Genomic DNA, 23,156 nt, shown 5'->3' on the forward strand with positions numbered 1-23,156 from the left:
ATTTTGAGATTTTACATACTTTAATGAACCACTCATGCTTACAATGTTGAATGTGTGTAGAGTGTGTGTCTTAGTGTACTCTTCCACACCAATAATAGCATACTTGCCTTCCATCTATTTCCACACAGTCACAAATATCTTTATTTTACTACCAATGCAAACTACCATGGAAACATGGCGATGGGGAGCCATGGGGTCCAGACTCTCAAGGCTCACATGGGATTTTTTTTCTTCATAATATTATCCGTCTTACATTTAACGTTCTAACGCGGGAGTCCAGCGACCTCTGGCGGCGAGCGAAGAGAACCACGCGACGTTCACGTGCTACCGGAGAAAATACCTTGCACTGAGTGCACTTGAAAACAACAGATCACCAATGGCGTTTAGAAATGGGATATTCTATGTCACTGATGTTAACATGATGTGACGATTGAGGCTAAAACAGCAGCAGATGACACAGAAACTTGTGAATGTTCTTTTTCAGCACCAGAGGAAACGTAATTTTTTACATATGGTGCAACTCTATGAAGCTTACTGTCTAAAATGTACTTACAGTCGAAGCTGCTTTCTGCAAGTTTTGCGGTTTTCGTCCAAAAAAGACAGGTTAGTGGCAGGAAGAAAAAAAATTGACAACTTTCTGATGAACATGGATAACATCACAAATCCCAGCCGCTACCGGATGTGACGTTGATATTCCCGTCTGGTTCCCGCCCATGGATACGTGACGTCAGGAAGCGGTCGTCAAGGGATGTTTTTAGTTTATAGAAGTTTAGCTATTAACTGCCCTTGGATGCTTAAAAATGTACTTGGAGACTTGTATAATGTTTACGGAACGACTTTATAGTGAGAAAGAGCACCGCATTTCTATTCAAATATCGCTTTCACGAGCCGCTACAGTGAGTGGTCTGATAACGAAATGACGGACATTAGCCGTGTGATGCTAACTTTAGCCGATTAGCATTGTTAATGATAACAACATGGCACAAGTCGCTCCTTCCTCCGGATCGATCATAGTAGCTGACTGGCATCAATGTAAAGACAGCAAAGAATATTTCAACAAAATTCTACACAAGAAGAGACGCAAACACTTCGGTATGACAGATAAACTGCTTTATTTTTGTTAAATCGCTATGGATTTTTAAATGTAAAGTAAGCATTGTAACTGGGCGTTGATTGTACGGTTATCATAGTGTACTGTTTTACTTGACAATCTGCACAAAATCACTTAAAACAAGGGGACACAGCAACTCACACTAAGATGGTTTGTTTGTATGCTTTTTGTTTTAAAGAATTTTCAATGACATTGTATTTCATCTCTTAATATCAATTTGCAGATATTCGAGAGTGAGATAAAAAAAAGAGACTTTTAGCTGTTGAAAATCATCACTGCACTTTTAAGCCACAGGAGTTACACTGATATTTATCCAGCACGTCATGTAGGTTCATGTGGGAGGAATTAATTCCAAGCTGTATACAAAAGCTAATATTTCGATGGCCCTTTTAAAACTTTACTTTTAGGCCTTTTGGAGTCTCCAGTGATGCCTCCACAAGAAGCTGTGGACACAGTCCATTATAAGATATTCATCTCCGGCAAGAGTGGAGTCGGGAAAACTGCTCTTGCAGCACGTCTTGCAGGCCTGAAACTTCCTAACTTGCACTATGAAACCACAGGTGGGTCCAGAGTCAATGAGAGTCAGTTGCTTTTAGAGTAAACTACAGTCAACTCTTTGACAAGATCAAATATTCCATTGTACCATTTATTTCAAGGTATTGAAACCACAGTGGTGTACTGGCCCGTGAAGCTGAGAGAGAATGGTCGAGTGCTTTTCTTCCGTCTGCAGTTGTGGGACTGCGGAGAGAACACCTTGCGAAGATTTGACCATTTGCTTCCTGTGTGTATAAAAGTGTTTTCACACTAGTTGAAAGAGGGAAAGGACTATGCTTACATGATTTTAGACCCAAATAAAAACCCTAACATCTACCAAACATTTTATCTTGCAGGCCTGTAAGGAGCAGGTGGATGTCGTCCTCTTCCTATTCTCCTTCACTGACAGGACGTCTTTTGATGACCTGTCAAATCAAATTGCTAAATGGACATCCGAGGCACATGTGGTGAAATTGGTGGTTGGCACCAAGTATCCTCGTACTTTAAAACTGCATTGTTTATTTACAAACTATCATTTAAGGGCTATATTATAAATTCAGACTATATCAATTGTCCTTAATGTTTGTCAGATTTGACCTTTTCATGCACTGTGATGTGCCGGAGAGAGACGTGAGGGACTTCCAGGAGACATGGGACTTGCGAGTGCTGCGCGTGGGCGGGGAGGTCAGTGACGGGCTCGGTGACGTAGCCCCACTTCTCAACTGCCTGGCGGAGAACCTGTGGCATCAGGACTGTGTTACCGCTGGATCAGCCAACCATCGTTCACAGCAGGAGAAAGACCAGACATGAGTTCAGCCAAACATTTAGATTTGCTCCTCTTTGTCAAACGCAGGATCATTAGAATATACCTCCACGGATTAAGAGCTATCCAGGCATAGGTGTGCATGTATACCTTTAAGAGACTATGATAGCAGACAGGTGTATACAAGTATGTTCAGACACTGCATGACAATTAAAGCATATGAACCTAACCAAAAGACAAATTGGAATATGAAAAGCACCATTATTTAAATACTAAGCATGATTGTCACTGAATTGGAAGTCCAGCCAAGATCACCATTGGGTGATTTCCTTTCAGGGATTGAATCCAACAGGAACTGGAAAGGAATTCTTTTGCTTTCAGAATGAAGCTGCTGTTGAAGTTATTAGATTGAGCTCTAAAGCCGAGTTTCTTACAATACCCGCCTCATGCTATCGGGGAAGTGCAACAATATCATGAAGTTAGACGCAGAAAGGTAGACTGTTTTAATGGATTCTTCATTTAATCTAAAAAGCACCCACACACTCAACATCGTTTACTGAAGTTTATTATATATTTGAGCTTTAAAGACATTTTCTTTAAAAAAAGTTAATGACTGAAAAAATATTCCTACTTATTAAAAAAAAAAGAAAAATCCCCTTACATGTTGTGTGCCTGTATTGTAAAATTTCCGTGCATGTTTGAATCCTTATGTTGTTTTGTGCTCTATAGGTAATTAGGCTTAAGTGCAGTCAAGTGTATACACATTTTAAGTGAACAGTGTTTCAATTTTCGATTAGTAAAGTGTTCAAGCAATGTGCAAGTCAAAAACGGCCTTCGTATAAAATCAAGTCATCTGTGAGTCATGAGTCATCACGTTTCCGTCACCGTTTCGACGACAGCTCCTTCATCCACGTCTCTTTATCCGCCCTGCAAAGAGAAAGAAAAGCAGGCGATAAATGAACGGCTGATTAAAGGAGAGTCAAAGCGCAGGAAAAAAAAAAAAAAAAAAGATGTCCCTTTTTTCACCTTGTGTTGGCAACAAGTACCATGGCCGTCTGTTGGCCGCTGTGACTCTGGGAGAGAGTCAACAGGAACGAGTGTGTGGGTAGACCCCAGGCCTCACTATCCAGATGCTTAACGTGCACAGACGAGGTCGATGCGTGAGCCATCACTTTGAACTTCAGAGCCCTGATATGTTGAAGAGAAAACTGGTTTTAAAAGAAAAAAAAAAAAAAAAATCTGTCGGCAATTGCCCAATTATGCAATCTGGTCAAATACTTTTCCGAGATGATCAAAAGGTCATTGAAAAGGTGGAGGTGGATGCTGATGAAGGACACTCTGGACGCGTTGGTGACCTCAGCGTGCAGCTGTCTCATGGGACCTTGGCGCACCAGAAAGCGCCCGCTTGCAACCAGCGGGACTGACTGGACGGAGGAAGAATCAGTTTGACGTTTGAGCGTTAAATCAGATCGTATCGTTAACTTGGCAAACAAAGGACATGCGTTACCTTAACTTTGTCAAAGTCCAGCTGCATTTCCAGTCTGACCAGTTCCTCGGTTTGTATGTATCTTTCCACCCCTTTGTTGCACTCCATCACCATCTGGTCAGGGCGCATTTCATTAGCTCACTTTCAATAAGAAAGTCCTTCCCCTGTTGTCTGAGTGCAGTGTTGAACGCTTGATGCCAAACTGCCTTACCTGATGGATCGCCTCGATTGCTTTTTCAAGATTGCAAATTGAGTCAGAGTCTGGCTCAGTCAGCTTCAGGATGCTCTAAAATGTAAAAAAAAAAAAAAAAAAAAAAAACACTCAATGGAAGCTTTTGGGGACACTTTTAAATGCTTAAAATATACATTTGGGTGAATACGATTGGATACGTACCTCGAGGATGAGTTTAATGCGAGTGAGTCTCTGAAAGGGAAGGACAAGGAATGACTTCAGGCTCTGTCTTTGACACACTGGGTTACTCTCAAGCTTCTTGATTGAAGATAGAAACTCTCGGTTCTGCTGCCTTGAAGAAAGAAAAAAAAACTCACACCATTGAATAGTCATGAAACATTGGGGGAGGTGGAGTAGACCAACTGAGACTTACAGCAGATGGTTGAACATTTTCTCCTGGAACATCATGTTGGTCAGATACGGCACATAGAGGACTTGAAACTTGGTGCAGTGCTGCAGCACAACGTCTCCGAGCTGAGCCATCAGCACACTCTCACCCAGTCGCGTTTCCAGATCTATTAAAAACCTTTGAGGGAAGAAGACGGCAGCTCAGCGTACACACACACACACACACACACACACAAACACAAACACACAAAACCAGTTCAAACGTACAGGTGTGTGTGAAGCGCTCACTTCTCACTGGCTGCCATCACGCATGCGATGTTGGAAAACAAAAAATGATGCTCCATCCGATTCAGGGCCTTTTTGAGGGCCTCAGACGCCCAGAAGTGATTGACGACAACTCTGAGGCTCTTTAGGTAAGACGCTTCAGAGCTGATCAACTCGAACTTTGCCTTCAGCAGGTAAAAAAAAAAGAAAAGGAGAAAGCCAGACAAGAGTTATGGATTTCTAAAGCATTACAAATGGTGAATTTGCAATGGATGGTTCTGCACATGGTTAACCGACAGTAACGTGCTGACCAAAGAGAAACGGGGGGGGGGGGGGGGGGGGGGTTGGCCACGTAGGATAAAAATAAAGCTGCCTGACACCCGAGTGTGAGGACATGAACACTTGGTAGCATTGCTTCTCTTGCCAGAGCCGAATCGCCGTAGATGTTCCTCCTCCACCACTATATTCTTGTTGTGTAATGAGGGGCAACCGTTCCATTAAAACTGCCATATAATACCATTTAGAATTTTAAATTCACATGGTTTTAATTAAAAAGACCAATCTAAAGTGCAACAAAATGGCCACAATGTGGTTCAACGCGTCAAGTAAAAGGTTGCACACCTCCTGAAGGCAAAGCTCTCTGGTTGTCATGCCGCTGAGGAGACCAGATTGCTGGACCTCTTTCAGCTCTCGCCAGAGGGTGTATGGAGCAGACTTGACCCGGGGAGGTAGAGGGGAACAAAGGGTCACTTCAAGGGGTTTGCACGCGGGGGACGTCGCGTCGGAGAAGCGTCGGCTGGGGGCCGGCTGCTGCACGTCCAACACGCGTCGGGGCCTTATTAGCTCCGACACAAAGTCGGGCTTCGGGCTGGCTGGATTTTCTTTCCACACCCGCCAAAAGTACTCCTGATACAGTGGAGCTAGAGCCACAGGAAGCAATGCAGACATCATCATTTATGTTTCTGTAATTGTCAAAGCGGTTCAGTGACTCAAAACAAGGCCCAAATGAAAAAAGGTTCCTTACAGTAATGAACAAACTTCGACTGGAACGGGTCACCGAGTTCTCCCTCAGCCGGATCCGCAGGCCTGAGATTGTTAAAAGGAGGTTTTAGCCAGAAGTCTAGAAAGACTATAACGGGCATAAGTATTTAAAACTCTTACCCGTCGCTACTTTCATTTTGAAAGTCCGCTGGCGACAAAATGTGACTGTCCTCAAATTCAGGTACCGAGAACAGTCTGTACATGTGGGTCAGGGAGGGTTTCATCAGGTTCAACCCGTGCATTCCAGCCAAAGATCGGAGAGCTGCAGAGATGTCTGGGGAGGGACTACAAAAAAACAAAAGAGATTAAAGCACCGTAATCACACACAATGTTGACTGAAGTCCTTTTTTTGGGGGGGGGTGGGGGGGGGCACCGTGTGGCCCTTACCTGCCATCCTCAAACTGGCTCGGGGGCTCACTGCTCTCACCGAGGCCTCCGCAGTCCGCAGCGCCCTCGGCCTCCAGACACCACCCGTACGGAGGCGGCGTGGTTATCAAAGAATCCACCAGAAGGCTGTCGTCGCTGAGGCAGCGGTCTGCATTCGGATCGGGGGGGACGACGAGGGCGTTAAACTGAGCCATGGCGCCTCACCCTGGGACTGTTCTCCAACACAACGCCGCAAGACTCTTTATTTTAAAACCCTGCCCGAGTGAACTGAAGTCTACTGAAGGAGTCTCAATGTGTGCCCAGGTGTGCAGGTGTGAGCGTCACTGGCAGCAATCACAAGGCATTGGATTCAGGTGTGGCTTTATCCAGGTATGTGCCGTCAGTTTCAAGTTGAAGTTACAAATAAACACAGATGGACTTTATTCAAAAGTTGTAGTTTGCAACTGCGGCCTATTCTCGGTCTGCTATTGAATGTTCTCATGAAAGAACAAGTTTTGATTTAGTTGAGTTTATTCTTTGGGCCAAAGAAATGCCAGTGTGAGTAAATAAATGTTGTTTCTCATTTCTGTTCGAACTGTATTTGTTCTGTAAAGTGTTCGTTCGGTTCGCATTGTGACAAAGGACTATTCTTTTTTTCTTATCCCATCATTTCTTTGGACCCCAAGGAGGAAAATCCTTTAAAAAAAAAAAGACCAGAGGTCCAACCACCGCTGCCCTTACAGCTGTTGCCCCTACACCTGCCGGAGGTCCGACCATTCGAGGGACCAATATTGCCCCCTCCTCCTCCGCCTCCTCCACCCGCACAACTGAACAGTAGAAGACAAGCAGGAGGAACAGTCCAACTTGGTGAGACGGACTGTATGGATCAGACAGCATTGCCTCATGATGTTTCCGTATTTTAAGTGTCACGTCTTAACCAGCTGTCAAATGCATTTCTTTTTTATCTTTATCTATCTCATGTTCAGATGCTGGGTTTGATGGAACGATTAATGGCGAGAGTTGATTATCTCACCGATCATCACGTTGCATTTTCCCACAATACGATGTACAATTGAGGGTATTTAATACCTTTTACTCCCGGATTTGAATGTCTTCCAGAACCTGTCCTCATAAGAATGTTTTTTCATTCAAAATGTTAACAGATGTGATTTCATGTGTTTGTTCCATCTTTAATCCCTAATGTTTCTGTGCATTTAATGAGTCTCCTCTACGTTGACCTCCTCTTACATCTCAATAACTTGTAGCTTACTTTGCCCAAGGGAATTACCCGCTAATCCAGATTTATTGAAAGGGCTCAAATGAGTGACTTTTGAAAAACATAAAATGAAAAATTCAATAAAATTAATTCACAATGTACAAATACTAGTTCTTTATTTGCAATTTAAAATGTCATACAAGAGAAGTAGATAATTATATCGCCTGAACAGTCTGTAAATGACTGAACCATTAAAATCCTTGATATGGCAGTATTACAAAAGGAATATGGATGATTTTAAGGTATGAACATAAACTGATGATTTGACCCAAAATAAAACAGGAGCTACAGTTTTTTTAACTACACATTGCAAAACTTCCCATGTGTGGAAAATGATGAATACAAATACTGAACCAAGAAATACCTCTGAACATAAGCCAACAAACGCACTCACTGCTGTATTGACGTTTGGATGTGATGACGCACACAGATAAAAGGGGGAGAAATGATTTGTAAAGTTAGCCCTTCTAAACTGTTGCAGTTACCACAACGTAGCTTCTCCATCATCACTAAGGGGCTGCAGACATTAAAATCAACACGGCGCTTTATTCATCAGAAAATGGTTTCAAACATCCATACGTTTGCAGGATGCTGCCTAGTGTTACTCTGAGTAGGACTAACGCTACTCCACGTTTACAATTGTTTTAATGATGCTCCACAACTAAAACAATAGTTTTGACACATTAAAAAGGTGAAATCATAATCAATCAGCATCTCATAAATGTGTCAAAATTGGATGACCAAACAAGAAATAATGAATCAATCTACCATACCAAATCTCTAAAAACCAATGAAATGGGTAGCCACCCAAAAACATCTGCATGCAAACACACCTCACATATCTGCAACATCCAGAAGCAAATGACCAGTTGTCCCTTCTTGTTTTTGGATATTCTGTACGACAGGCCAAGTGACAGCATTTCCCTGTGTTTACACGTGCTCCCTGCTGAGAAGGGTCTGAGACATCCGCTCGAGTAACAAGGTGTAAATAAGAGCGATGCCGAGTTGGGGGGCCGGGGACTTGCATGACTAGTTGTGAGTCCTGGTGGGCACAGTGATACCGCGGGCCAGGAGTGCCAGCAGAGCCAGCTCCACAACCCCACGGGCTTGTTCCAGGGCCTCTGCAGCCTCCCTGGCAGAAAACCCTGCCGCCTGGATTCTCCGGACGTCCTCGGCTGGAAATTGTTCTATAAAGGGATGCGGGGAAGGGGAAGGGGCGGCTGGAGCTGCAAGCTGCGGAGCCTGAGCAGGCGGAGGGGAAGAGGTGGGGGAGGCGCGAGAGACTTCGAGACTCACCTCGGGTGAGCCCACTGCCATAGACAGGGGGTTGAGAAAAGGCTCCTCAGTTTGGAGGCCAGGCGCGTCCGGGGTGTTGGTGCCGGAGGCCCGTCCATCTGCAACGCCTCTCCCCTGCTGCCCCTCAGGAGGTTCCCTAAACTCCAGGTCCCTTGTAGGGTCAGGAGGGACCTCGGGCTCAGGCTCAAACCGGCTGGTGTTATTTGCATCATGTGCCCTCCTCTCGACGCAGCCCCCTGGACACGGGGGTGGCCCTTGTCCCTCCACAGCCTCGGCCGTAGCCCCGCCCAGAGGCGCGAGACACTCAGATGGTCCCTCGTCAGACACAGCAGCAGCACGGTTGGCTTTGGCATCGTTTGGTTCCGCAACGGCTGAGGTGGCAGGAAAGGGGATCCGCTGGGTGTTTCCAGGGGAGGGGGTGCGCGGCCCCGGGGCCACTTCCTCCTGTTTCAATGGCTGTGAGGGGGAGCAGGATGTGCTGCGGTTTTGGGCCTGAGCCCGGTGGTTGGATACCAGCAGCTCGTGAAGCTCCATCAGAGCAGCCGCCAACGACGGGACGCTGTCGGAGCGATGCTCTCCCTCAGGCTGGTCCCTCTCTGGGGACATCACGCCCTGGGGGGCAGTGGGGGACTCCATTTCAACACTCGGATGGGCTTCTGCGGCGTGCGACCCGATCGGCTCGTGCTCCATGGGTTGGATGGGGGAGAGTTCCCCGGGATGGGCGCGCGCGGGGTTGTTCATCACCTCATCCGCTTCCGTATTCCCCTCCGCGTGGCCGGGCTGCGCATCACTCCCCCGATACTCTGGTACTGTAGTCGGGTCCGATTGGGGGGGACATGTATCGGGGACGTCTGTAGGGGGACTGGGCACAGGGCGCACTTTGGAGTCGGCGTGGACAGAGAGAGGGCGAGAGTGGACCTGCACAGGTGCAAAACCGTCATCCTCTGCTGAGGAAGGCGGCTGTGGAAACCCCTGGAGGCCGGGTTGGTCACGGCACAGCTCCACGGCGGCCGGGTCCGACCGAGAGGGAACCGGGGGTTGGGGCTGACCAGAGGGAGGGCCTTGGGATTGAGAGGTGGATGCGGACGTTTGGTCTAAGGTTCTGGGTAATGTAAATGGTGGGGGCAGCGGCGAGGTAGTTTGTCCATCTGCAGTGTCTAGTGTAAGACAAAATATAACTGGGAGTGAAACAGTGAGCTGAACCCTCCAGAGGCATTACTTTTTGGGTTATATGCATTTGAGGGAAAAACCCAAAACACACATGTTAGTAACTCTTGTAGAATTCATGAATGGCTGGTGTGTGCATTTACATAGTACTTTTTCCTATGTTAAACAGATACGTACGTTTTCTGAATTAATGCATGTATGCTTAGAAACAAAGATACATCAATTAAACAATCCAGCAGCAAAACAACAGCAAAACAAAAGACATAAATAGCAATGGACTTAGCACTGGCGATGGCCTTGTGAATTTGCAGTACCTGGTTGGTAGGTCTCCCTTCAGCTGTGTCCAAATGCATCAGTGCTGTCCTGCTCAGGAGTTAGGGCACACACCACACACATCATGCAAAGGGACGGAGAAAGTTAGCAGTCACGCACACACAGAGCATGCACCAACCTAAAAGCCTTTTCTCTCACACACGGATGTGAAAAGTGGTATCCCAAAACAACTTGAGCCAATATCCTCACAGAGTGTGGCTACATATCACTGAAAACTCAAGTCGAGGTCACATCGGAAGGATATTTGATTAAAATCCCTTAAACATGATAAACAAATAGATCAAAAATGGATTAAACAACAGTCTCTTTTCTAGTGGAGGATTGCTGCATTCAATAATATGGCTGCAGATTCATTTTAAGTTAATTACTGCTGCCTTTTCTTTCCATTTGCTATGTGCAGCCATTACCGGACACCACTGTCTGACTAAGTACATCAATGGCAGTAGCACTGGATTTAATAGAAGCTTTGAAAAGCCATAAAGGGAAACACTTCCATGATCCATATATCTCAAAAGTTACAACACACCAACCAGTGGGGAAGGCGCCACTTCAGTCAACTCACTTCTTACAGTCAACCTCAATCAAGTAAAATAAATACCTATTGGAACATTAAACTTCACATTGATGTTTAATCTTAAAATGCAATACTGCTATAAACCCCTTCTGCGCATTTTTTTATTTTACAAAATGGACTCAATTGTACACTCAAGAGATAAAGTGGGATGTAAAGAAAAGGTAGCAAGGTATAAAACAAATGACCGACATATGACAACACATGGTATATTTTGTCATATTGCCCAAAAATACGGATGAGATGACACCAGCCAGCTACAGTCAACCCCCATTGGCATGTCAATATTTGTAAAATGTCATTTCTACTGGCACTAGGTGTCCCCATCACTTTGGGCTCTTAAACTGCTTAAACAGTGCTTCAGATATCCTTCTGCACTGTAGACTCACACACAATCTAACCAATTGTAACAGTGCATGCTGAACCTACTGCATAAACACAATCCGTGCTATTGATTAGTAATAATGGTTTATAATGGAGCCATCCGGGCTATTGGGGCTGCACTGTTTTCTGCCAAGTTCTTCTTGATACAACACAGTAAATTACGTTAACGTCACACTCACAAAGAGCAGCTAAAAACTAGACAAAGGCAAACCCCAAGACTTTCTTGTGGTGCGTCTGCTGATGGACCATCATATACATGATCACATAGCGATAAAAGTTGCTAATGAATTAACTAGCACAAAGAAAATAGTTCCTAATAATAAGAACAGCGTGTGTCTTTTACATTACCAAAGGCTGCTACATACATAAAACAAGCCAAAAATAAATATTGATCCAAGAACGTATTTGTCTCTTTGTATGAATACATTTCCTGACCACATCCTATCCATTAAGAGATCACGTGACTGACATTCCAGATGGGGTTGAGAGTAAGACCTTTTAAGTGGCGCATGCAAATGTTGTTCTAACGGAGCTGAGACCAAGCGCAGAGATGAGAGCCCGGTTCTTACCGCTCTCCTGTATCGACCTCTGAAGAGCCTCGGCCAGTTCTCTGTCGGCCGCCTCGTCCGTCCGGGTGTCTTCCCGCCCCTCTGGTCCGTATGCCAGTCGGGCACACTCTGGCAGCTCTGCCTCAGACAGGAAGCGAGTCTCGGTGCCTGTGGTGCCAATTAGTAGGAAGTTCTTCTTCAGGTCGATCGAACACTGTGAGAAATTCAGGACAAATAAAGACTGAGTTTCTTGAAGATTCCGTGTACTGAAAACAGAAAACGGAAAGCTCTGAATGAAATGAATTCCAAAACTGTGCTGCACATTTTGACCAGATAAAATGGGGCTCACACCTGATGTCTCTTCAGCATATCCAGGCCAAGCAGCATGTCCATTGGCTGGTCCTCCAAGATGGAGAAAGAACACGGGAGGAAGTCACCCTCTATTTGGACCTGAGCTACACAAGTGCAACGAGACAACACAAATTGATCAGACTCACAGGTTATATTGCAGTATGAGAGTGTAATAGTAAGCACGTTCGTGGATATCTGCAGGAGATTTTGCTTCTGAGTCATTCAATACAAACAAATTGTACAAAATAATCAACACTTAATTATTACACCTAGAAACTGTCTTACTGTTTTTTCAAACTGCATGCAGACTTTGTCTGACTAGGGAGAAAGTCAGCAAAAATATTTGCTGGAGACTAGTCTGATGCTATAATAAGTACTTTGAGAAAACCCTCACCCAAATGAACTCTGCCAATGATCTTCTGGGTGCCCACTCCCTTGGCAATTCCGGCCCAGCGACGGTCCACCAGCCGCATAATGTTACAGCGCTCAGCACACGCTTGGCTCATGATAGTCATCTGGGCCCCTAAACACAAGGACGGTCAGTGCTTCACAAAATGATTACTTCTTACCCCCAAAGCCTGTACGATAAACAGTGTGTGTGTGCAATGACGTGACATTCTTGTTCACGGATTAAATACTGCAAATGGGATCAGAATGAAATGTTCATTACCTGAGTCAACAAAAGCTTTGACAGGGTGCCCGTTGACCTTGCAGTTAATGTAGAGCATCACCACCTGCCCGAAGCTTTCTGGAGCCTCCTCCATTGCAATCGTCATGTTTTCTTCCACATTGTGTTGCCTAGAAAGAGCACAAATGCATGAATAAGAGACTTTTAAAAAGAATGACAACATGCTGCCTCACGGGGCACCTGCTTTCCCATGTTAGCAGCAAATAGTACAGTTAAATTCATGAAAATTAAAAATAATTATTTTAAGAATTTATAAGTTCTTGTAAATGTTATGTAATTAATTCATAAATTATCCGGTTATAGTAGTGAAACTGAGGCTGTACCATCCTAAAGACAAAAGTATTTTGTATTTTAATATTCACAAGCGGTCAGCAAATCTTTAGACTTTGCAGCTTACCTGATGTCCTCCTCAATCTTTGCTTGGGCATCCAAATCAAAAGGATCAGCTGTCAGAAGTCTGATCCTCTCTTGCTCTCGCTTTGCTCGATCCTGCTGTTGCTCCAGCAGCACTTTGGTGAATCGCTCTGAGAAAATAGACCGTTACAACAACGTGAGTGGTTCACATTTCAAGTTAAAGAAAATAAACAGAAACCCCGGCCTGTGACTTCAACAGCTCTTTCTTTTACCCAAATCTCCGCTCAGCAGAGCCTCAGCAAGCGGCGGGTTTCGCTCCTTGAGGAGAGAGAGCTCATGCGGATTGGACAATAGCATCTGCTGGAGTAAGGCAGGGTCATCAAGCCCCTGAGGAGAGGACCCACGAAAAGCCGATGGGATTGCCGGCTGTGCGGTGCGCTGTTGTTGCTGCTGCTGAGGCTGCTGCTGAGGCTGCTGCTGAGGCTGCGGCGGTGGCGGCGGCAAAGTCTGTTGCTGTTGAGGCCTCACTGCGCCGCGTTGATTAGATGAAGAAGATGTGCCGGGAATTGTGATGGAACGAAAGTCAATATGTGGCAGACCTGAGGAGCACAAACAGTGAGTAGTGAGAGATTAGCCTTTTACATGTACAAAGACTTTAAATAGATCATGCATTCATCTCCTATACATTTTCCATAGTGTTGTCTTCCTAGATGAATATCTTTTAACTCAAAGACGTTTCTCTTTCTGTAACCTACTGTCCTCATACTTATGATGCAGGTCTGTGGTTGCGGGCTTAAACAAGTGGCAGTAATAACGTTTGAAAGAATGTATTTGGATATGAAAGCAAACATTACATGTCCTTTAGCTGACACTTTTATCCAAAGCGACTTACAATAAGTGCATTTCAACGTCAGGAATACCAGCCGACTTGTCTTGGTCTTTCCTATTTCCGAGCAGATCTAAATTCCTTTCAAAGAACAGGTGTGTTACCTGGGAAGGCTGGCTGGGCTGGTGGTGGCCTTCTGTCAGCTTGCCTGAGAACCACAACGTCTCCATCCTTAACACCATAGGTCCCCAAGGCACGGGTATGGTCTTTTAGGGTCTGTTCTGCAATTGTAATCTGATAATAAAAAAATAAAAATAAGTGAATTTTACATCACTATACTGAGGATTTGCTTTTTTTTTTAATTCATGTGGATAGTAGATTATAGTATCATCTACTCAATAACACATCATCTTTCTCCAGTGTAATTTGTACCGTTATTTAATAATATTAACTAGTACGTGTTATAAATATGTTATTCACACACAACCCATAACCCTTCACTCTCTAATTATCTATGTTTCATATGTTGGGATGAAAAAGTGTAATGATCTTCTTAAAGAGTCGTAACGTCTTTGTGGAAAGCATTTACCAGTTAAGTTAGACAACATTGGACAACGTTAAATTAACATTATGGTTACGGTGACAACGGAAAAACACAATTTGGGCTCGATAAGCCAATTAACGTAAATGCGATCAACTTCGAGGTGTCGTTAGCATAAACGTTTGTTCTAACGTGAGGTTTTTTAAGGACAGCCGTCCAGCAGACTGTTTGTGACCGTTAATAACCGTTGGGGGGCACAGGTCAGGAGACTGTCTGCTGGTCGATATTTGGGAGTTTCGCAACAATCCGTCCGATTCATGCTAGCAAGTCGGCTAGCCGCCGTTAGCTGCGTTAGCTATGTGGCTACAGCTAGCCCCGGTGTTACCTGAATTTCCCCAGCTGGGATTCCCGATTCCAGTTCACAAAGTGCTATAAAGTCTCTCAGCTCCAGCTCCGGGGATACATCGAGGGCGAAGGTGGTCTCTGGGTGATCCCTCGGCGCGCAGAAAACGGTGACCAGCATCGCTTTTTTTTGGGGGGGGGGGGGGGGGTTAGGATCACTAACGTTAGACAAAACCGCTGCAACAAAATACGGGCAACTTAACGTTACTGTAGTTCGTTGTTTCACTAGGGGAAATCCCAATTATTTTGTATTTACACAGCTTTAATAGTTTTTCAGTACCCAAGAAGCCAAAAAGGGAAACTGGTAGTACATTAATAAGACAGTGACTGATTTTCACTTACTGGGTAAACGCCTGTTGTGTCAGTTTCTCTTTTAACAACTAGTTAAATAACATGAAGTATTTCTCAGTTGTGCCGCATATCATTCCGATTCCGTTTTCGACATGTCGCAATACAGAATTTGCCGTCGTGAATAGTTTCTTCTTCTAATCTCAAAACACTGTAAAAAGGCTGTTACGCCACCTACAGGATCCTTTGAAAAGTACATACATTCTACACTAGGCGTAAGGAAACTTTGAATCATTGTGAGTTTAACGTGACGTGTGTGTGTGTGTGTGTGTGTGTGTGTGTGTGTGTGTGTGTTTGTGCGTGTGTGTGTGCGTATGTAAATGGATCATTTACTGTAATACTCATTAACGTAGGCCTATATCGTGGAACCATTTGTTATTATGTTACCTACTAAAAAAAACAGAGGATACAGGTTTACTTATACCGGTAGATCGTTGAGATGCAGTAACTTTAGCTAACATAAAATCAAAGCAGCAAACTAATCCAATTTATCTAGCACATTCCCGTAGAGAAGCATTTCAAAATGCACAACACAGCACTTTAAACAACAAACGACCACTGTCGTCGCTTGCTTTTATGTTTGGAGAAGATAGAGTCTCTGCTCTAGTGCTCTCTCTCTTTCATAAAATTGCACGAGTGGTGTATTGGAACACGAGTGTGTCCTACGAGTGGTTGTGTTTAGGACATCCATCGAGTCTGTGATAACATTAACCTTTATAAGATTTCCGAGTAAAGCAGTTCTTTCGATCAGAATGTGTCTGAGAGTACCGACACCAATTAGTTATTCTGCCTTTATGGGCAAGTACTAACAACCCCTTCGCTCCCCAGTTCATTTTCACACTATTTGGTCAAAACAAAATTAACTCAATTTTACTGAATGCCTCACTCTGAAAGAACAAAACAGTTAATGACGAGAAAACCAATTGTAATTTGATGATCCATTTACTCATACGAAATAATGAAGTTCTGAAAAGTTACCATTGTTACAAATCTAAAATAATAAATAATTATAAATAATTTCTGGGAGCAACAGCTAGCGGAAACTCGCGGAGGTTTTTTTTCAACATCCGTTTTAAGAAAAGAGCATTTGTGTGGTTGTATCTTGCAGAATGATCAAGAATAGGCTTTTTTTGTTCCATTTGCTCTTTTAGTCAATATGCAAAGGTGTTTCTACTGGTAAGAACCATGAAGCTTCATGGTTCCAAACAGTCAGACACATGGCTCTTACCAAGTTCCTCACTATGAATAAATAAAGAAGCCAAAGTAAAGGCTTTTAAAACATATAAAAGCAACCCTGTTTTTATTATAGAAGGCAATATTCTGTTTTTAAAATTCTGTTTCTTTACAGTATCCGTTTTGTTGCTTGTTGCTTTATGAAACAAAGCTTTTTACAAGTCTTTTAATCTGGGATTATTTATTTAATATCAATACAATTTCAGTATTTAATCATCTGTCAAGTAACTTCACAAAAATATACTATATGTAAGAAATGTAAGGGCTGTTTTGAACAGAATTGATCAGGTTGTGTCTGTGAGGAGGGAGAACTTGTCCTACAGTACAATAATACAGAATAGTAGAAAACCCGATTTGCATCGTCAGCGTAGAACGAGCGATTATTTTGTCTCTAAAACCTCTGGCCTCTTTCTTGAAATAGGTTTCCCTGTTAAATAGAGTAGCATCCGGTTCGCAACGCAGTATATGTGGATATTTTACAACATTAATAAAAACAAATCACAATTCACATGTTGAGTGTCCATTCCTGATTTTTGAAAAAAAAGTTTAATAAATTGTTATCCTTAAAAATATTCCGCTTAATTACATTTAAAAAAAAACAGATAACACAAAACAATAAATGGGTGCTAACATGCAAACAGTAAATTAATTATATTCTTATTTCATTTATTACAATTCACATGTTCACAAGTATTAAAAGCATGGCATTGTAATACAAATGTTTTTCGTTTACTGACTCCTACATACATTTTTCCACCAAAGAAAATAAAAAGGGTCGTTGACAGTTGGTGCGTCATTGAGATTTAAATGTGGTTATGAAAACACGTGGGATTCTCACTTCTTTATAAAGTGGTGGCACCGAGCCTGATCTTTTTTTGTCTCAGTCTCTGTTGTGGCACACGGGACAGACTCAGTGGCTCTTATTGGCACTGAAGAATTGAACATGGTTATTTTCAAACAGCTTATTTTCACTTTAATTTTTTATGAATTTGCGGTGGATTTGAATGCTGCGACTTGCCCAAAAGGTGAATATGACTTTCTTGTATGAATTTCTCTCTCCCTTCTGGATAATGCTGTTGAATATACCATTTTGAGCTGTACAACTATCCCTTACTCTTTGTGTTCCTCCCAAAACTGTAACAACTCAAGGTCAAAGGATATTGAAAACGACTGGTTGTGAAACCTGCCCCAGTGACGGTTTCCAGGACGAGGAGAATGAAACCCAAGTCTGCAAAGCATGCACAAAGTGTGACAGCAGTAAGTGTTCAGAATGATTGGTTTTAACACGAGAAATACAACAACACAATACTAAAAGAATACAAAAGTAACCTTCATGATATTTGACAGCACAACTTGTAAAGAAGAAGAAAGCTTACTTTAATGTGCCATGTGATCTCATTTGTTGATGTTGTAGAAACGGGAAGTGTTGTTAAAAAAGCGTGCACAAAAGAGACAAACACAATTTGTCAGTGCCTTGAAGGATTTGTTTCCTGGGAGGATGATTCTTCCTCTTGCAAATGTGGAATTGGATTTGGGATACAAGGTCCTAAATGTTCAAAATGTGAAGATGGATATTTCACAACAGACATCAACTTGCAGTGCAAAAAGTGGAAAGAGTAAGTCATGTTAAATGTGTAGTTACAACTGTAAAAAATATTTTACAGACACACAAATGATCTCAACAATATCTAAAGACCTGTTGTCAATCTCTGCATCCTTCATATTTCACTCCAGATGCAAATGTGGGGTGAAAACAAATGGAACAACGTCCTCAGACGTCATCTGTAACGCAGAGTTTCAAGGGTGTATTGCCAAAAACACACCACGTACCAACTATCTCACTACACCCCCCGGATCAAAGAAAACGGTCTCTCTAATCACACGCCTAACATCCCCCCATCCGCGTAAGACGGCTCATACTCAGAGGATACCTACGGGCACCACCACCACCACGCCCAGTCGCACAGTCACCCACATCGGAACAGGTAAAACACCTGCTTTCATTTTTTGAACGACACAACGTGTTAAAGGTCATTAAGGTCATTAAGTAACCTGCAGCTTGGTCATCCTACTCAGGGTTGGCCCTCGTCACACTTGGAATTTTTGGACTGCTTACACTGATCGCCGTGACCTACAAGCTGCGCTTCACTCATCCACCCGCTGCGCCAAGTATGTCGGGTTAAAATGAATGATGCTACGGCGTGGTTAGCTTAGCACAACGACTGGAAGTGGGGGGTAACAGATCTGTCCAATGCAACACAATCTGCTTTCTGTAATAACACCTTTTAAGGCTCACAAATTCCCTCGTTATTTGTTTTATTCTCACAAAAATCGAATTGTAAAAATGACACGTCTTGTATCGTATGCATGCAGAACCAGCGCAGACATAAGGACTCCTGTTGACACATCTTCCTGCTGAGCTAAGCTAATCGCGGCTGGCTTTAGTTTTATAGTTGCCATAGAGATAAACGTGAAAAAAGTATTGCTCTTCTCATCAAACTCTTGACAAGAAAGCGAACGATTTCTTGTCAATTTATTCCGTTGACCCCTGGACGTCTTGCGTGTTAAAGTTAAATATATTGCTATTCAGCAGCAAGTACAAATAGTTTTTCTTTTTCATGGTCCCCAGGAAATGTCCTTGATTCACTGCTTTAAACCATTTATCAAGGACATTTTTAAAAACAAATTGGAGATATAAAGTTCTGATTTAATCAATTATGCTTTTTTTTCTCCCAGAAAATGACTCGCTGTGTCGGAGGCCAGTGGAGGAAAGTGGCGAGAGCAGTCTGTGCTCCGTCAAACTGAATCCAGAGGAGCACTGAGGTGTCAAATCAACCTGCCAGCGAAGACTAATCGGCACACAAATTATATCAGAACGACCACGTAACCTTTGGCTGAATTGTCGGTTTTACATTAGAAGATAGCCACATCATACTTACTCTCTGTATTACTGTCTGAATTTTGGCAGGTGTATGAATGGTCAATATTTGACTTTAGTTTGTTCAGTTATCATAGAATATCATGTAAAGTATATTAACGAGACAACCTTACAGATTTATTTTTACAAGAACAACAGAAATCATGCTACTAAAACAGTGTATATACTAACAAACCGCACTAAAATGCACATTTGATGTACATCAATTCTGATGCTTTTTCATGTTTCATCACGTGTATATTTATATATATTGTGATCTGGTTTAATGGGGCAAGTGATAAGTCTAAGAAGTACATATAATAATAATATAACAGTCTGAACAGTGTTGTAGTAAGGGTCGTAGCAATCAATAACTATGATAATGGAGAGCCTGAGATGAATATGTTTTACTGTTTTTACACATTCTGTTTCCATTTTGGCCGTGTTTTGATGATCTCGTTCTGTTCCACCAGTGGCGGATCTTCAAAGCTGAAGATGTGCGGGTTTGGGGGAGATCCCGTCGTGCCTTTTTTTCCCCCATTGACGCACACGCGCTCTTATGCTTTCATTGCAGCCATTGGAAATATGTTATTTATACCTCCAAACCTCATCGTTTCTATTCACTAAAGTTTGGCTGAGAAATCAGATCAACAAGCTTTCAAATCCCAGGTGTGTGTATCTGACGGGTTTCGTCTGACTAAATCAGTGGGGAAACCTGTTGTGGTTTCAGCTGACTGACTCCTCTCACGGTGTTCTCTGTTGGAATAAACATTTCTGTTGTGAGTAAAGTGTCCAGATCATCTTCTTACATACAAGTGTCAATACAACAATGTAAATGCACAGATGTTTTAGTAGTAACAATGTGGACATGAAAGTATGAAAGATAAAATGACTGTAAAATACAAAGTCGCTGTCACATTGGGTGGAGGTGCAGGCGGAAGGCAGGACTCAAACGCAGGGTACAAGTCTTCCAGAATGTGCTCTTTATTTAGCACAAAAGAAACAGACGCCAAAGTAACGTGCACCAACGACGGGTAGACATGAACAATGACGCAACAAGGGACAACAGGCACACAGGGCTTAAAAACACAAGGGAGGTGCAGGTGATTGGACACAGGTGGAAACACTCAGGCAATCACAGAACAAGGCAGGAAGTGAAGTTAACCCAGGACCACAAGGAACATGAAACTTCAAACTAAAACAGGAAGAGAGACCAAACCGTGACCGTCGCTGTCTGACTCTTGTCCAACATTTTACCTTTGTCTTAAAATTGTGTGAATAAACGTTGGGCCTTTTCCACAACTTAACCACTCGATTGGCTCTTGTGTTCACTATCGTACCTTGGAAACCTTCGCGGTGCACGTTCAGTAAATGTCACTGATCCAGGAAGTTCGTTGTTTAGATGAAATGTACAGCATGCAAAGCAAACCTTTCCTAGAAATAGCCACAACTTAACACTCAGAAAATAGACCTAAATAGATAAATCCCTCCAGACAGCCATTACAGCACATAATTGCAAGTGAAACATCCCAAAAATGTACATTTGGTTCTTAATGTTTGTTTGTATGCAAAGTATTGAATCATTCCTTTGTAGTTGTACTTCTATTTGTAAAAGATTTGCATTAACCAAGCTTACTTCTGTATTCCGTACCATTAAATGCCATACCGTGACCTTTAGTGGGTTTTTATACTGTGTACAATGAGACCTCCCACCCTCGCCACAACTTGCACGGCGGGGAGGATTACGCTGTGCACCGTGAACTCCAGTGTCATCATCGCCCTTTGTGGCTACGCAGTGACAATCCACAGTGCTGAGAATTACATCAATGGTTATTTCACATCCTGGCGGAGGTTGAAAGCTCATGAGACTGTGTGGTTGTGTGCGAGTGTGAGTGACAGAGGGAGGTGCATGCAGTGCTGATACAGCTCACATGTGATGACGTTTTGACTGGTGGGGTTTCAGACGGAAAAACTCCCCCAATATAACTTTCAACGGGGGGTTGCTACTGTATTTTATATTGTACTGTAGTGTGAAGGTAGGGGTTGCCCCCCCCGGGGCGGGTAGTAGTGTCTAAACCAATAGCACGCCAGCATTTAGCTTCACACCTGGATAGAACAACAACAGAAGGGCTGAAAACAATGATTGATTGTAATATAGATAAGTGGTTCATGACTCTATGATCTTATGTAACCTCTTTTTTTGCATTTCAGGATTTCAAGAGATGTCCAGATAGCACTGTTTGCATAATAAAAGAATAATTTACAGCAATATTACAGATAATAAACAACCGATCCCCAAACCATGACAAGTTGGGATTATAACTGAAGAACAGTTTCATCAATTTCCAAATAGTTGATTGAATTTCTGTTACTTTTGGCTACTGCCATTTTAGCAATACTTTTAAGCGGTGGCTTGCATTCGCCAGGAAACTCCCTTCTTTCGCACCAAATGTCAACAACCTCAAACCATTCATGGTACATCTTGACTCCTGCATCTCGATAGTTTCATAACCCGAAAAGCAAAGTCAGAAGTTTTCCTGCTGCCCACAAGAGTGCCGAACGCAGGGCAACAAACTGAAAAACAACATGAACGCTCTCAACCACATTTCACACCTTCAAGGTGAAACTTGACAAAAGACAAAATCCAGATACTCACTGTGTCTCTCAAATATCTTGTGTTTTATCTTAACCCTGTGGTTGTTTGGGATGCTTCTTTGAGTCACGGAGTCTTTGTGCAGGACAGTTTACTAGGCTCGCAGTGCGAAAGAAAGAATTCACTGCAGCGACTGCTTTTTCGTCAAATTGTTTAATGCAGGTGGCTTTCATTGTGTCTTTAACCTGTAGGTTTCCCAGAAACCAAGCTGAGTCATATACAGAACATTGTAATTGCTTGTGGTTAAAGTGACATGGCTTCTTAATGTCATATTCACTATATCATCTGGAAAAAGAGTATCACTGCTGAGTCAAAATCTTATGCTACACATGAGTTATAAGCTGAGGTTTCTTTTACAAATCTTTTATTCTTGATTTCTATTTAACTATTATATAGCATATAAAAGTGCAAACATTATGAATGGAGATGGATTTCATTAATTTAATTGACTTATTGCATTTTAGTATTTTTTGTTTGTTTTTCTAGGTGATACAGTAGGTATCAGGTGAGTCAAGTGAGACTTTTTTTCTTTTGATCACTACAATGCATTGCACTCCAAATAAGAGTGTGCAACAGTGTTTTTCTGTTATTTTAGTTTTCTTTTGTCAACACAAACACTTTTAGATTCATCCCATATAATATCCAGGTATTTTATCAATTTGGAAGCAACTTGCAATTACTTTGTACCTCATTTAGCATTCACAGGGTGGTTTAACTGCCTTAGCTAAAGTTTTTGAAGCAAAAACCCTGAAACAACACCCCCAACACCAACATTTGCTCTATAGTAAAGCCTCTAGAAAGTGAAAACACGCTGTTATCTATGTATGTTCTGCCTTTATAAATCTAACCTTTCTCTATGCGACAAATAACGCTCTGCTTTTGCTGAACAAACACCTGGCTTAATAAAATAATACATTTAAATAAAATCCCATTGGATATCTTGAATAAAAAAAGAAGAAAAAAGCTAAATAAACTGAACACTATTGTTTTCATACTAGTGATACATCCAGAGGTCTTTCACTTCCTGATGTCTCACACAGTGTCGCTCGGCAGGCTAAACCACACTCTGACGTCGGCAAACCGACTATAAAACCGTGAAGACGCGAGCCCAGCACTGGTCGCA

At 42.7% G+C, this 23,156-nt stretch overlaps 4 protein-coding genes across 5 annotated transcripts; 2 read left to right on the top strand and 2 right to left on the bottom strand.

Annotated features, from left to right (window-relative positions):
* The first annotated feature begins 716 nt into the window (after positions 1-716).
* On the top strand, positions 717-3,267 carry cplane2 (ciliogenesis and planar polarity effector 2). The gene is made up of 5 exons (XM_037490166.2): positions 717-1,092; positions 1,519-1,671; positions 1,768-1,892; positions 2,002-2,135; positions 2,236-3,267. The coding sequence occupies exons 1-5, from the start codon at positions 978-980 to the stop codon at positions 2,453-2,455; spliced, it is 747 nt and encodes a 248-aa protein (XP_037346063.2). The 5' UTR covers positions 717-977; the 3' UTR covers positions 2,456-3,267.
* si:ch73-15b2.5 (rho guanine nucleotide exchange factor 19) lies at positions 3,196-6,469 on the bottom strand. The gene is made up of 12 exons (XM_037490164.2): positions 6,167-6,469; positions 5,900-6,064; positions 5,763-5,824; positions 5,360-5,658; positions 4,763-4,923; positions 4,500-4,652; positions 4,289-4,418; positions 4,106-4,180; positions 3,916-4,008; positions 3,687-3,832; positions 3,435-3,596; positions 3,196-3,335 (listed from the first exon to the last, which is right to left on the bottom strand). The coding sequence occupies exons 1-12, from the start codon at positions 6,358-6,360 to the stop codon at positions 3,290-3,292; spliced, it is 1,686 nt and encodes a 561-aa protein (XP_037346061.2). The 5' UTR covers positions 6,361-6,469; the 3' UTR covers positions 3,196-3,289.
* A 1,051-nt stretch (positions 6,470-7,520) lies between these two features.
* ddi2 (DNA-damage inducible protein 2) lies at positions 7,521-15,359 on the bottom strand. 2 transcript variants are annotated; one of them, XM_037490163.2, is made up of 11 exons: positions 15,225-15,359; positions 14,866-15,005; positions 14,104-14,233; positions 13,386-13,712; positions 13,157-13,283; positions 12,742-12,869; positions 12,466-12,594; positions 12,072-12,175; positions 11,742-11,934; positions 10,199-10,247; positions 9,734-9,874 (listed from the first exon to the last, which is right to left on the bottom strand). In XM_037490163.2, the coding sequence occupies exons 2-10, from the start codon at positions 15,001-15,003 to the stop codon at positions 10,237-10,239; spliced, it is 1,287 nt and encodes a 428-aa protein (XP_037346060.2). In that variant the 5' UTR covers positions 15,004-15,005; positions 15,225-15,359; the 3' UTR covers positions 9,734-9,874; positions 10,199-10,236. The 2 variants fall into 2 exon arrangements, with proteins under 2 accessions (XP_037346059.2, XP_037346060.2); XM_037490162.2 differs by lacking the exon at positions 10,199-10,247 and having other exon boundaries at positions 7,521-9,874.
* Positions 15,360-17,148: 1,789 nt separating this feature from the next.
* Positions 17,149-20,181, top strand: si:ch73-361p23.3 (tumor necrosis factor receptor superfamily member 4). Its single transcript, XM_037490165.2, has 6 exons — positions 17,149-17,488; positions 17,613-17,720; positions 17,878-18,079; positions 18,198-18,448; positions 18,540-18,632; positions 19,200-20,181. The coding sequence occupies exons 1-6, from the start codon at positions 17,407-17,409 to the stop codon at positions 19,283-19,285; spliced, it is 822 nt and encodes a 273-aa protein (XP_037346062.2). The 5' UTR covers positions 17,149-17,406; the 3' UTR covers positions 19,286-20,181.
* Positions 20,182-23,156: the final 2,975 nt, after the last annotated feature.

This window comes from Pungitius pungitius, chromosome 8 (genome assembly GCF_949316345.1).
Source record: "Pungitius pungitius chromosome 8, fPunPun2.1, whole genome shotgun sequence".
Classification (NCBI taxonomy): Eukaryota; Metazoa; Chordata; class Actinopteri; order Perciformes; family Gasterosteidae; genus Pungitius; species Pungitius pungitius.

Excerpts from the sequence above, each read along its gene's own strand:
- cplane2 (XM_037490166.2), top strand. The coding sequence starts at position 978 with ATGGCACAAGTCGCTCCTTCCTCCGGATCGATCATAGTAGCTGACTGG. Across the intron at positions 1,093-1,518 it reads GAAGAGACGCAAACACTTCG|GCCTTTTGGAGTCTCCAGTG; the intron begins GTATGACAGATA and ends CTTTACTTTTAG. Across the intron at positions 1,893-2,001 it reads GATTTGACCATTTGCTTCCT|GCCTGTAAGGAGCAGGTGGA; the intron begins GTGTGTATAAAA and ends TTTATCTTGCAG.
- si:ch73-15b2.5 (XM_037490164.2), bottom strand. The coding sequence starts at position 6,360 with ATGGCTCAGTTTAACGCCCTCGTCGTCCCCCCCGATCCGAATGCAGAC. Across the intron at positions 4,419-4,499 it reads AAAATGTTCAACCATCTGCT|GCAGCAGAACCGAGAGTTTC; the intron begins GTAAGTCTCAGT and ends TCTTTCTTCAAG. Across the intron at positions 3,336-3,434 it reads GTACTTGTTGCCAACACAAG|GGCGGATAAAGAGACGTGGA; the intron begins GTGAAAAAAGGG and ends TTCTCTTTGCAG.
- ddi2 (XM_037490162.2), bottom strand. The coding sequence starts at position 15,003 with ATGCTGGTCACCGTTTTCTGCGCGCCGAGGGATCACCCAGAGACCACC. Across the intron at positions 12,176-12,465 it reads CATTGGCAGAGTTCATTTGG|CTCAGGTCCAAATAGAGGGT; the intron begins GTGAGGGTTTTC and ends GCACTTGTGTAG. Across the intron at positions 11,935-12,071 it reads ATATGCTGAAGAGACATCAG|TGTTCGATCGACCTGAAGAA; the intron begins GTGTGAGCCCCA and ends AATTTCTCACAG.
- si:ch73-361p23.3 (XM_037490165.2), top strand. The coding sequence starts at position 17,407 with ATGGTTATTTTCAAACAGCTTATTTTCACTTTAATTTTTTATGAATTT. Across the intron at positions 18,080-18,197 it reads CAGTGCAAAAAGTGGAAAGA|ATGCAAATGTGGGGTGAAAA; the intron begins GTAAGTCATGTT and ends ATTTCACTCCAG. Across the intron at positions 18,449-18,539 it reads AGTCACCCACATCGGAACAG|GGTTGGCCCTCGTCACACTT; the intron begins GTAAAACACCTG and ends CATCCTACTCAG.